Source organism: Oculina patagonica, chromosome 7 (assembly GCF_052425735.1).
Source record: "Oculina patagonica isolate OP01 chromosome 7, crgOcupat, whole genome shotgun sequence".
Classification (NCBI taxonomy): Eukaryota; Metazoa; Cnidaria; class Anthozoa; order Scleractinia; family Oculinidae; genus Oculina; species Oculina patagonica.
In genome coordinates, this window is record NC_135764.1 from 18752920 (window position 1) to 18767405 (window position 14486).

General features: G+C 38.8%; 1 protein-coding gene and 1 long non-coding RNA gene across 2 annotated transcripts; both read left to right on the plus strand.

Annotated features, from left to right (window-relative positions):
- Positions 1–940: 940 nt before the first annotated feature.
- LOC144659474 (uncharacterized) lies at positions 941–14486 on the plus strand. Its single transcript, XM_078519918.1, has 11 exons — positions 941–1469; positions 3442–3477; positions 3915–3947; positions 4406–4573; positions 4963–5126; positions 5690–5849; positions 6456–6607; positions 7159–7297; positions 7763–8401; positions 8864–9389; positions 13865–14486. The coding sequence occupies exons 1-11, from the start codon at positions 1092–1094 to the stop codon at positions 14188–14190; spliced, it is 2721 nt and encodes a 906-aa protein (XP_078376044.1). The 5' UTR covers positions 941–1091; the 3' UTR covers positions 14191–14486.
- On the plus strand, positions 9561–13176 carry LOC144659475 (uncharacterized). The gene is made up of 3 exons (XR_013571911.1): positions 9561–11838; positions 12174–12330; positions 12476–13176. It is a non-coding gene; the product is annotated as an uncharacterized LOC144659475 (long non-coding RNA).

A 14486-nucleotide genomic window follows, 5' to 3' on the forward strand; every position in this document is an offset into this window, starting at 1 on the left:
TAGGATGCAGTTTTTCCGCCAACCGTGTTTATATAGAGAGACCTTTTTATGAAGGGAAGATCGCACATAAAAAAGAATCTGCTGAAAAGCTGATAAACTGAAAAGGTTAATCAAAGCTTTCATAAATCTCATGGAATATAATAAAAAGAATCACTGCACAGGCGCGTAGCTGGGGTTTTTGGAAGGGTGTTCGTATTGACAGGAATATTTATAAGGGGGTTATTAAATACGAGCGCCGAAGGCGCGAGCCTCCAGGGGGGTCTGGTAGCATGTCCCCCCAGAATATTTTGAAATCTAGAGGCCCGGAAATGCTATTTTCAGCATTGTGCACGTCAATATTTCAAACTCGATGGAGTGTAAAATAACAGGTCGTCTATTGATATTCCATTTATCAAATCCCGAACGCTTGTTAAGGAAATATTTTTCAACGACGGGATTATTTTTACTACATATAATACTAGGTCACTAGGATATATTGAGGCCACTTACTAACTAATTCACTACAGGACTATTCGTAAAGCAAACTTGACAATTGCATCATCCTCGGGTGGAGGCCTTGAAATAGATTGACAATTTCGTCCAGATCGACAGGTGTATCATACTTAATATGCTTGAGAAAGATGGGAGAGCCCATTCTCTTAACAATGTAATACTTTCCCGATACTTTTACCGGTTTCGTGCAGGTTAATTTAAAAGCTGCAACATTCAAAGTTTGTTTTTCATTCCCTCACTATTTGCCAAAAGCTGAAAATCAACAATTGTGTTTTCATTCCTCCATTATTGACCTCCAAAGGGGGTTCGTTCGAACCCCTCGAACCCCCCCTCCTACGCGCCTGCTGCATGGCTAAAGAAGAGATTTTCGTAGTTTTACGTCAAGCGCGCGCGAGTCTAACGGTGCGTCGCGTAGAAACCACGCGAGTTCAAAAACCACGTTACGTAAACAATAGGAATAACAGCAAATTAGTTTTAACCCAAACAGTTTCTTTGTTTCAAAACAGAAGACAATGAAACGGCATTTGGAAAAGCCTTCATAATAGGCTTATGAACAGTACAAAGTTATGGTTCACTAGCGAAGAAAAACACTGATTAATATGGAAAATCCAAAAATCACTGAAGCGCAGCGCCGAATGCGTAGAGGCAAAAGTATTGATGTCGCTTTCATGTTCAATCGGCGTTCAAGTTGTGAGATGCAAAATCAAGCGAGTCCGTGTGAATCAGGAGATGCTCTTGTAGATATTAGGAAGAGACTTCAGCACAAGTCCTGGGCGATCGGTGCGACAAGAAGAACTTCTTTGCAACCCGAGAAAAAAAGATCTGTCTCATCCAAGCCTTCGTTCGATGATCGCAGGCCTTCACAACCCGCCTGGTATAACGGGCATCGCTTAGAAAAGCACAAAACAGGACGACATGTCGATTACATGAAGATGAATGTACCTAAAAGATGGCTTAGAGAATACGAGCAAAAGCAGGTAAGTTTTTTGCAATCTTTTAGAAGCAAATTACTCAAAGATCATCCCTTGCCGTATCTATGGGTATCTAACAACAACAAGCACGATTCCCTGAAGCGAACCGCCGGAAGATTTGATCAACAGCGCTTTTTCGTGAGCATGATTTGAAACATTTCATCCTGAATACTGCAGGAAAATCTGCACACTTCACTTAAAATCCGGCTAGCTAAGAGCTTGGTTTATCTATACTCAGTCAAAATACTATTGTACCAGCACGAACTAACGTGTTTCACTCTTAATTTGTTCGCGTGAACTTTTCAGACAAATCGCGTGACTACTTAGTTCGTCAATTATTTAAACAATTTTGAACACTGTTTGGTTCAATCCTTTTCATAATTAAAGAGAAGAACATATCATGCATGGTGTTTTCTGAGAGGGTAAATATCCATCGAAATCAATGGCGATGTGGATTTTGTCACGTTTCCAGTCTGGCCCACATATTGTTTCAGACTTTAACGGAATGCAACGGGTCATGATACGGACAAATTAAAGAGGATAGATTTGTGCATGCTTGAAATAATTGCTTTATATTGGTGGTGCATGAAATAACACTCATATTTGTTTCATATGGTCGATATTCCATGCTGTACAGAAGATGAAGGCAGTTGTAAGTTATTATTGCTTAGATTTATAGTTTTCGATGACGGTTTTCTTTTAACAAATCCAAACAATTCACTCATGAAACATGAGGAAATTGAAGGGTTGCTTCCTTTAGTCAAATGGTTTCGCAATATGGCCGCCGGGTTCTCCTGAGGAAACGGGTACAAACTGGGGTACCTACTGAATTTATGAAAACCCTCTGTTGGTAACCAAATAGGATCTACTCATGCATCGCTGTACCGCAGTGAATATTTAAATCAACAATATACGGCTAGTTAAATATACACCGGTAAAAGAAACTTCCAATATCAAGTTTTGAAGTGATGAAAATGTCAACAAAACAACTCAAAATAGTATTAAGAGTATTCACGCGTCTATGTTGATATAAGAGCTTTCGACGCTCTCGACAATTAAGTTGTTTATATTAACGCTTTGTGTTGATCCGTCTTATCAGTTCTTACTGAATAATGTCGTGTTTCCCAGTAATTGCGTTTGTCTTTGCCCAAGGCTACGTCTGACCCACACAGCACTGGGCCACTAGGCTCGTATGCAGACTTTACCTAGAACAACGAAAAGATCTGCCACTGAGCCGGTGCTTTCTTCGGTTACGTTACGTTCTATGTTGAGCCGGGCAAAGCTTAAAAAAACACACCAGAATTATTCTCATTCCATGCATAAAATAAAAACTTGGACCCGAAATAAATACCAACAGAAAGCTTTTTTTTTCAGTAGAACATCAGCTTTAACCTTTCATCCTTTCCAGTGTCCATAGTCATTCTCATTTAAAACAGGATTCCTATTACCTTATTGTTACTTATTTTCGCGATTTAAAGACCCGCGAAAAAAGGTTCTCGCAAAAAATAACGACGCGAACTTTAATACCCTTTTAGATAATTCGTTATGAATAATCAACGTTACCGTTAGTTTACTACATAATTATCTTGGTACAGTCGTCAAACTAGCTCTACTTTGTTGGAAAGGAAAATGCCAAACTGTTTTTTAGTTTCGTTTTGTTATATGCCTTATATGGTTTTATTTAGTTTCATTGGAAACTATTGCTGTAGAAAATTAAAATCAGTTTTGCCAATATTGAGACTTACTGTTTGTTAATTCAGACCAGTATTTTGACAAAAAATTTCGCGAAATTTAGTTTCTATAAACGTATTTTTTTGTAACAATAAGGCGGTTGTATATCTACAAAGTCAAACACTAATCTTGTGTTTCGTTACCTATGTCTACATATAGTTGTTGAGCTTCCTAGTAATGCATGCTGAAAATAGCCATAGGACAGAGCCCCTTTAAATTACAATTAATTTTTTTTTTCGTGCCACAGGCAAATCTTCGGAAGGAAAGAAAAGCAAAGCTCCAGGTTGGTAGAACATTAATCACATGTACAACTCCTTGCGATTGGCTACTGGTTCGCACAAAAAATGTTCTAAAAATAGCCTTCTAGCGAAGGACATATCTCAAGGCCCATTACCAGAGATGTCGACTTCTAGATAGAATATATCTTATCTTCCGAGAACCTAGGGGGTAAAACATCTCAAAAAAGTATTATACTTGAGTATTACAAAAGTCCACGACACTCGCACATATCGCACTTTTGATCTTTTTATTTTACGGGATCCCTTAATACCGGATAAAAAACCTTGAATTTTCTTTTCAAGGAACTGATTTTTTTTATTTGTAATATAATTTTTTTCTTCTTTAACGAGTCTGTTAATTGATTGATTGATCGATTGGTCGATCGAACAAATGATTCAGTGATTGATTAATTAATTATATTCATACTTTGTTATTTTTCAGCCTCTGGACCGATTTAGACGTGCTGTAAGGCTGGTAAGTTTATCGATTCAGTACTGAACTTTTCCTGATTACCTATAGCATATCCAATCTACTTTTTTTGGTTAAACCATTATAACTGGAACGTGATTAGCACAACCTCTTTGTTCTATCCTAATATTTAAACATCTTACAAATAGAATCGAAAGAGCACATTTCACGAGATAGTTGGTAGTACAGGAAAATTTCTCTTAAGAGATCTTTAGCAAAATTTCAAAGCGATCCGGTACCATTTGAACATGGGGTCTTCATGGATGTGCGCATTGCAATCCATTACCATCCTCGACAACAGTGGTCATCCTCACTTCCCATTGGGTTCCTGTAATTTGTCTTGTACTACTGGATACTCAATCAAGCAATTATTTCTTAGTTATTGATCTTACGTTCCCCAAATCATGCGGTTAGATATAAACCAATTATGGCTAAATTACCACTCCCTTATGTTTTCTTTCTAGATTCAGACGTGTAACACGGCATTTCGAAGCATCGTACATTACGCAGCAGAGAAAGGCCAACACAAGCAGGTCACTTCTGATGCTACACTCAGCTTGAAAAGCGCCGCCGCTCAGGGAGCTATGGAGAATTTAATGTTTGATCCAGAGCATTACAAATGTCACCATGAGGTAGTTTATAACTGATCAAGCTTCCTTTGTTCGAAAGCCTTGAGTTTATGAGCATTGTTTTACGCTCAAATAAGTCAGCGTCAGAATTTGTAAAGCGCATTTATGTCAACTCCTGACTGCAATTTTGGTATTTTTCGTTTACTAGATAGACTAGTTTAGTTGTGATCGCTTATTAGAGAGGGTATTACGAAATAAGAACATATACCACTTGAAAAATGAACTCGTTTAAATAAGATTGAGATATAAGCAGCCATTGCTGCGAAAAGGTTACCGTTTACGGTGTAATAACGACTGAGCTAAGCAGCATCCAAATTTTCAAAAGGCAACAATACGTGTTCGGTTTCTCGAGTTTGTCTATCATTTAAAAAAAAATATCCGCTTGTTTTCAGTTTCTAATGCCAGGTTGGGCCAAAGAAATAACTTGCAAAGAGCCAGCTGAAAGGACAGAGCAGGAAATTCACTCCATTGTGAAACTTATGAAACAACTTAAAGGTTTTCGCAGATACAGTTCTAAGATCCAGGAAGCGATTTGTGGAGCACTGAAGTACGACTGGTAAGTCCAGGTTGCACGTGCACTAAAAGGTCTTAACGTTATAAAATCACTTATTCATAGTTTGCCAACACGTGTACCGCATAGGTAGGTAGGTAGGCAGGCAGAAAGGCAAGCAGGCGGGCAGGCAGGTTGGCATGAAGACGCACGTGTGCAAATCAAAGTGAGCTTTATATCGCAAAGATAACAAAAGGAAATAAACTAAGAAACTTGTGGTGTTCCTACAACAGTGTTAAAACTAAGTTAAGATTCTAAGGAAGTCAGAGTATTAAACGATAGTGCGGTAAACTCCATGCCACTGTGTCAGCTGTGTGTAACTTCATTCCAGGACTTCACCCAAATGCGTTTTTCTCTTTGTCCATCACATGTATCCTTAAAACCAAATACTTCTCCTCCGCCCTGTTGGTGTCCAAGTTAGCCCTACAGAGCAAACATTTTCATTCTAAAGACTAATACTATGCCCCTTTCCATATCTCTACCCTCGACTTCAGTTGACTTCCAGGCAGTACAAAAATCATTTATCTCCGCTAATGGTGACCTTGGATCTATTTGATGTTTTTTCACAGCTTTGGTCGACGTCGAGTTGTCATACGAAAAGGTCACGTGGCGCAGCGTTTCTACTTCATTTTCAGTGGCTCAGTATGTGTGACAGTAGATGATGATGAACACAGCGCATTTGCCAAACCAACAGAAAATGCTGTGCTTAGGAGAGGGGACTACTTTGGGGTATGTGCATGAAGAATTGTAAAATAGGAAGCGTGTGAAGTGTCCGACTACTTAATTATTAAAAGAGCTTTTAAAAAATAGCCATTCCGTCTTTGTGCTGGGTTTCGGAGCAAGACATTTTATCGTTCATGCGTATAAATCGTAAAGCGCATTTGACGCTGATATACATCACTGATATATATGGAATATGCACTGTATAAATTATGTAATAAATTTTGGTCTATTGGTTTTGAAAAGAAAAAAAAAATAAATTTGTCATCAATAGCAGCTCAGACGCATAAAAGGTTGAATACGGTTATGTAGTGTAAACTCTTGGGTATAGAGAGGCACATTGAGAGTAAAATATATACTAAAGCCGATACGCCGTCCAAACACATCTCTCCCATCTTATTTTTGATATTATCAGTACATAGCTCTCCAGTTATGCTAGCCTGAATTTAGACGTCTCTCTCTGGTCGCCTGCTTAAATCAACCAATAAAAAACACTACTCGGTTTCCGGGTAGTGACGTCACCAGACGGCACTTCCTGGGGGCAGGCGACCAGAAAGAGACGTAAATTCAGGCTACATGAAGCACGATATTTATTGTTCTTATCCTCGTTTACAGGAACTGGCTTTTATAAGGGAGCTTAAAAGGGCCGCAACTGTGGTTTGTCTGGAGAGAACCGAGCTACTGTCAGTGGAAAGAGAAGATTTCTTCTCCGCCAAGATTGACTTGTGCTTTAACGCAGACATGCAAAGAAGGGTGGAGCTTCTCAAGTAAGAAACATTTTGAACAAGAGAGGATTAAGAATTAAGAAAATTGTATGTTCGTTTGGCTACACCTCGCAAAAAACTTGAATGATTTCTTTTTTTAACAAATTCTGTTTCATGTCAAATCTCTCATCAGTCAATAGACAATTACGATATCATTCGAGAGGTATTGCTTCTCCTTCTGCATTGGATACAAGTTTATCGCATTTTTGCCAGTATGCCTTCAAAATGCACCCGGGTACTCATTTATACAGCCCTGGGTTTAGTTGTTCGAAAGAGGGTAAACCTATTCCAAAAATGAACCAAGGGTTAACTCCACTTGTTTTTATAGCGTTTTACTACAGAATTAATGTTTATATAGCTCGAAATTAGCTAAAATAGAAACTGAAAAACCAGCACCAACAGAAACTAAAAAGCTTAATTTAAAGTTGAAGCTGTTCTGGAGTAGCTAAATCCGGCTAAAGCTTCTGAAACGTTACCCCGCGCTGTCATCGGTTACATCTTCACTTGTGCTTCGTGTTTTAATTGACTTGTTCGTTGATATAATTTCCTTACAGAGAACATCACGTGTTTAGCACGTGGCCTGAAGATGTAGTGAAGCAAGTTGCAGAGGAGAGCAGACTACAGGACTATAACAGCGATGAAGTGATCGTTCATGATTCCTGTAAGCTGCACTGGATAATATTTATTACAAAGGTAAAGGCTCAGAGACTGGGATGAGGGAAGAGTGATGACTTAATTAAGAGCTTTAGGGATATCCAGTGCTGAAAAAGTTGAGAAGAGATTACTATTAGAACTCTGAAGACCGGGAAACGGAAAGGGTTGATTCTGGCGATAATACGGAGCTTCCATGCAAGTTTTGGGGTATTGAACCCGGGGTATTGAATATAAATTTGATGTGTATTAACAGAAGTACATTATGTACTTCTGGTATTAATCAGGGTCAATCAGCAATATTAACCTAATCAGTTAAGTTAAGGATAGAGGGAAAAATAAATGAAGGGTGATTGGTTTAGAAAGAGGGCAATCATTTTACTGTCGCTGTTTATCTCTCTGTTATGTTTTAAATCATCTTCTTATTATGGACTGGAGAAAAAACTGTAAGCAATAAGTTTTTTTAACTTTAACTCTATATCAAATTATTTTGTTCTTTTAATCAAGGGACAGTGTGACGTATTGAGGCTGTTAGACCTTAGCAACTGCAAAGAGTACATCGACCACGCCGTAAAATACAGAATGGAGAAAATACAAGACGACCTGTCATCAACTAACTATAATCCAAACGCCCATGACATTTCTTTGAGCTCAATCGTCTTACAAGGATACCCCTCAAGATTAGACAGTCCTGAAGAAGATTCAACTGCAGAAAGCTCGGAAAATGCGCCAGCTGCGCGCAGAAAGGCAAAATCCGCGTCGTTCGTTTTTAACGCGGATGATCGCCCAGCAGTTCACATAACTGGTCAAACTTCAGCAAAGGGAATCTTACACTCGGAAAATGCGAAGGCGAAATCAGCGAAAGGGCGAGTGACCTTCCGAGTTGAAGAAAAACAGAAGTCTAGTGTAGGTCAAGAGTACTGGCAATCTTCCGAAACACCGCGAAGATCTTCTGACCCCCCGCGACGAACTTTCGAACTGCCACGAAGATCTACCGAACCCCCGCGAAGATCTTCCGAACCCGCGCGAGTTAGTAGCGCAATCGATGAGAAGGGAGAGAGAATAGTCGATGAGAAGCATGCAGAGGATACTGTTGGTGTTGGGGTTTATATGATGGTGGACCGGCTAAGGCCAGGCCAGTGCTTTGTAAGTGTAACATAGTATCTTAGCATGTTTTGTATGTTCAACTTGTAAGATCCAGAGCCATATGACAATTTCGAAGTTTCTCGGCCTTGCCTTAGTCATTTTATACTTTGTAAGTACACCCTATAACCCGAATATGCCTTGTAATAGTTAAAATATATTTCCCTTTTTTTTCTTTATCAATCTCACTCCAAAAAAATTAAAACAACCTGCTCCCTAATATGTGATGTCAGGAGGAAAACAGTTGAGAAATGGAAACTATATGGAGAACCAAACTGCTGAAAAGAGAGCCTGGAAATTGTAGGTGAAGGTTTTCACTGATAAAGATTTACGAGCTTTCTCAAATAAAATAGCTAACCATCCAATCGCAGTAAGCGTCATATTATAACCAAAATATTAAGAGTTTTTGTAATAAAAAAAGCAAAAAGAGTTACTGTTATTATGATTCTATTTCTGTTCGCACAGGGTGCGTGGTCTTTGTTGGAGCAGGAGGATAAATGCTTAACTTTAGCTCAAAACGACCGCTCTTCATCAGAACAAGGTGAAAGAGAAATCAACAAGGTGAAAAGTATCAAACGACAGGCTAAGAAAGAGAACAAACCCAGGGAAAGACGCTTCACACTGGTCAGCGGTGGCTGTGAAGTGATAAAAGTAGCCAAGGAAATTTTCTTCAAGTATTCAGACGCTGCAACTCTTGATAAACTTCGACGATTAACTGCTACTTATCCGCAAGATAGCATTCTGTGTCAAACATACCTTCAGCAGAGCGATTGGCGCACATACAGGGAGGAGATTGTGGACAATGTTGTTGTTAGGCACATTGCGCGCACAGAAACTGCCAAAGGTTCAGCGCGCTCACATATGGTCAGGTCGTCCCCAGTTCCCTCGCCGCTGTGCTCGATGAAGATGTGGCCGTCAGTTAATTCCAAGTGGGAGTATTTTCCAGACGCGGGGTGGGTGCCGGGATATGTGGCACGACCAGCTATTGAAGGTAAGTAGATGAGTTTATCAATGACTCAGTGAATGAGTTATTTACTGTTGGATGAGAAAATTTTTTTAAATATATGGCGTTTGTTATCTTTTTCAAAATTTTTTTATTTTCCTTTTTTTTTTTTCCCTCTCCCTCTCTTTAATAAGATAAAATTTTTTTTTCGCGCCTTCCCGCTCTCTCCACCGGGTTCTTTGTTTTTGCTTGGAAACTGTTTCCTTTTTAGGCTAATGATTTGTGAGCGAGTAATCTGCATGGCTTTTCTTTGACGTCATGTTGTCTTGATTGTCTTGACAACTTTCCGAAGCTGCCACTTTCTTATCAACAACAACAACAACTGTATTTGTACCCACAATTTAATCAAATTCACAAAATTGGATAGTAATATCATCTGATAACTAGAGTCGTTTATTAAATCTCTGGGCAAGAAATTCTTTATTAAAAACAGTTTTTATTCTGGTTGGGAAAGAAAGGAAACAATGTTCGTGGGTGTCATAAATTAAAGTGATTAATCAACCTTTTAATCCTCATGCCACGGACTGACGAAATTTTAAAGAATGTGTTAAAACCTAAAAAAAAACAAGCTACGCAAAGAAAAAGATTTTCTGTAAAACAGTTGGCTACAAACACCGTTGAACAGTTTCTCAGTACTGGCTAAACATGTGTTATTATAAACTAAAACCAACTTAGGTGGATAGCTTCTATTATTGATTTCTCAAAAAACATTGCTCTAAAAGGAAACAAAACAAAACAAAAACAATATCTTCGAGTTGGGTTTATAGTGCTTCAATTAAAGGATTAAGTTGTGCATTATGATCGGACACATCAAAGAGACACAACAGTTGCAGTTTGCCAACATTGTTCTAAACCCTTTTATACTGAACTAAACTGATCGGATTCAAGAACATTTGCAGTGGCCAGCTCTCAGAGAACTTCCGGACTTACACACGTATTATTGTTATATCCTCACTGAGGCATTTAGTTTAATGGCTTTTCGTGCAGGCAAGCTCTGATTTCTATTGTGCATGCTGATGTCGGACACGTGCTCAAAGTGTCCGGATTTTTTTACATCCGTCAGTTGTTACAAGTCATATCGGGATTCGATTTGAAAATAACCCAAACATGGCCAAAACATATAAATAGACTTCCTCCTGCATACTTGTAAAGGAAAAAAACCCTTCAATTAACAAATTGTATCTTTCCAAATTAAAAATAAACTGTTGTTTCAGCAAATAAACCTCTTCTTTTCAGTATTATTTTATTAATGTATCAGAATCGCCACGTAATACGATTTTGACTGCTACAGTTCCAGCCAATTCTGACTGCGTGTCCGAAAACGAAAAACATTTAAAACAACGTGAGTAAGGTAGAGTGATATGGCCAGTGAGGTTACGGCAACAACGACGGCTTCTGGGCGGCCCGAGATAGATTTCTTAGTCCGGGAATCTTTTGGGTCCTAACAAGTGGTATAAAGCGAGGCAAAAAAAATATTCAGACATAACAAATTTAAAAGAACCCCAACAGGCGTAAACAAAGTGCAATGCTGCCACGAAATGTTCCTCAAGTTAATTCCTTCAAAGTTTTAAAAAGATATTTTGGACAGGATTTTAACTCTTTCACCCTGAAGATATCCGAAGACCTGTTTTTACTTTTTGAATGTGTTGTTTTACCGATGTGAATAATTCCAGAAATCGAGTGGTGAAACCCAATGGGATTTTTTAAAAAACTTGAAATAATAGTAATAATGATAATTGTGGCTAGCTTGCTTTAAGTGTCTTGGCTTTCTTCAAACTGTTTGGAACTTCCTTCCGTGCATTAATGGACGTTCAGTTGTCCAGTATTTTTTATCTGTACCCGTTCTATTGTTATAATTACAGTTGCTTATCTTACGGGACACTTTTCTTGCGGGTCTCTAAAATGGGAGAGGTGGGCAGAGGCGGGTTGACCACAAGATCCACAGGTCAAGAATTTCACTCTCAGCTGACCATGTCCTTGTATTGCTTTCATGAACAAGAAAGGCACTTTATTCTCACTCTGTCTTTCCAATAAAACGCTACAAACAAACTGTGGAAGAAACCCTTCATATATATTGGAGAATAAATGGCTTTAGCATCATTATTTCAAAAGGATGGTAGAATCTTCTCAGGAATATTCCTAACAAAAGCGGACGTGAGGTCACTTGGTTTGAGAGTAACACTTTTCTTTGGTTTTCCGGCGGCAAATCCGTCAATAAAATCCCAAACAGGTATCAAGTGTAAATGAAATATGTATATTACCGATCATCTGAATATTTTGTTGGACAATTTTACCAAAGCGATAAGAAAACGTGGTGACAGGAACCAAAGTGGAAAAAATCTCGACGAATCCCTTTCTAGGAGCAGTTTTTCTGATTGCCATTTGTGTCTTGCTGTATGAACATGTAGAGATGGTAACAGGACAGCCTCGAATTGAGGTAAGTTTTTTTTTCTGTTCTCATTTTTTGTCAATTACACTAGTATCTTAGCTATACCTTCCTTATACTCGTGCAGTTACTTGGTACATAGAGAATGTTCGATGAATATTCGACGCTGACTGACATGATTTAATTTAGCGTGAAAAACCGCCTAGTTTAATCCGACACCACAAAGCTCAGACCATCACATGAAGGCCTAACAAGTGACCTTCTTTTTCAAATAAACCACATCACGGCCACTTTAAAGCCACTGTAAATGTGCTTTAATGCTGTGAAAATTAATGTTGTGATTTAACGAACCCGGGCTAACCACGCTACATATCTTCTTTTCTTAGCTTGAGCCACTGAGAGATATAAAAAGAAGTAAAAACCTTCACTCTCGTTAAGGCATGTTCAAAGGGCTGCAGTGCTGTGTGTTAGAAGGTTATCCTTGCTATGTCAACTCAGATTGTTGTTTTAAGACATGTACACGTGTTCCACGCCTTGCTTTTGGTATGTTTATTCGTTTTCTTTTTTTTCAGAATTTTGATATGATACTTTTGATGTGAAACACTTGGTACGCATTTCACTTCCAGACGGTTCATAAGACACTTGCTTCCTGATCCGACATGACGCTTTTGTTTGTTTTTTCTTCAAGGTGCAAAAATCTGTAACAACAGTACGTCAACTGAAGAATCCTAAGACAATGGAAACAGAGAAAACTCCTTCCAACGCAAGAATTAATTTTCGTTTCCATGCTGTTCTCCGACCCGACCCTAGGAACTAAACACTGAAGTGCACTCAAACATTAGTAGTAGTGTCAAATAATAAAATACACTGAACAGACGTAACGTGCGTGAACTATTTTTTTATTTTCATGTGGTATCGTCATGTAGGCTGTAATACTAAAGGAAGAAGTAAACTGTTTCTTTTTTGGACCGTTAGAATTTAGCTTCGGTGAGCAGCCCGTCTTTGTCGAAAAAAAGACGAATTCAGTTAAGAACGTCACAGGACGGATGTACTGTCGTTGTTGTTGTTATACATAAGGAAGATAGATTGTAATGGCTCCGTACAATCCACTGAAGAGGAATCTTTTTTTTTTTAAAATAAAAAAATGTATATCAAAAACGCTTCAAAATAAAGAAAGTCACTTAAATTACCAATGGTTCTCATTTTTTATTACACCATGAAACGGTATCAACAGTTCTACTTTCCATTCAATGAATGGTGTAATGCCAACTATACTTCATATTACCCCCCCCCCACACACACACACACACACACACCCCTTCTCCAGGGTTAAGATCAACTCCTACTTGTGGTGCCACTTTGGAAAGTCAATTAAGGCAGCGTTTTCAAACCGCGATTACTGAGTAGGCTGAATACAGTTTTGACGAATTTAAAGCTCATAACATAGCAGACGAAAACTGTTAACCAATCCAAACCAACCAGAAACGGTCTTCGAACTTTTCTTACCCGGCGTTTGCTTTGGAAACAAAAAGTTGGTAAAATGAAAAGTGTGTAAGTCATACAGTTGAAAGTCCCTTGCTGAAGAAGGTCGGCCGTGTAGAATAAACAAGAACAAAAAGTTTAAGTCTGTTGCAATCCAGTAAGGAGCCAAGTCGCTCATCAATGCCAGTGCTTTTCTCCGGTTTTTGTAATATGAAGTCACTAGGAGTATTCCCTCCCCCCACCCCTGGAGGGAGTGCTGGTCTATCGCAGGTAACCCCCCAGCACTCTGGTTGGGTTCAGCGGGATCCGTTTATACACCTGGGTGGGGAGAGGAAAAAGTGAAGTGTGTTGCCCTCTGAACAACTCAGGACCTCTCTGGACTCCAGGCTGCCCAATCCGGATTCCAATGCACTAACCATTTGGTCAGTGCGGTATAAAGTTTTACAAAGTTGTTCATTTCTATCAGCCTTTGGTTTTTTGTTTGTATCATAAATAAGAATGAGCGGGTTTTGTCAACTGTAGAAGACGAGCTAATATGATCAGATCAGAATAAACTGATACAAATTTTAAAGTGATTTATTTTATTCCTTTTCAGCGGGAAATTCACGACAAACTCATGCTGCTAATACAAATCGTTCCCCCTCGACGAGTCGAAGCCAGAGCCCAGCATTAAGGAAACGGTCTCCATTCGGGACGCCGCGCGGGTCTCCAGTCCCGCTTCCCGCGGCAGCCTCGAAATCGTCTGAAAAGCTTCTTCCCCTGGTGACAAATGACCTGGTGCTGGCTCAAGGGAGCCAGAGAGCACTGGTACTCACACAAGGAGGCAGCAGGTGTAATGATTATCAGCTTCAGATTGAGAGAAGAATTATTAATAAACACGACGTCAAGAAAACAAATTCGCAGTTTGGTAAAGTAGCATGACAGATACTTAAGAAGGATTCGTCGTGTATTTTGGGTCCTTAAAAAGGTTTTATGAAGTGCCATGTAAATCATGAATTTATATATATTTATTGTAAATCAAGCATTGTGTGAATATTTGATGACAAGAAAGAGAGAGAAATATAAGTGAATAGAATACTCGAGTTTGGAATGTTTTAAACAAATTACTTGTTCTTTTGTTCGTTTGATGATCTAGCTTTGGTGTTCTGTAATTTATTATGTTTTTATTTATTAGTGTCAGTTAGTAAAGGTTATTTATGAATTTCACGTAAAAATAA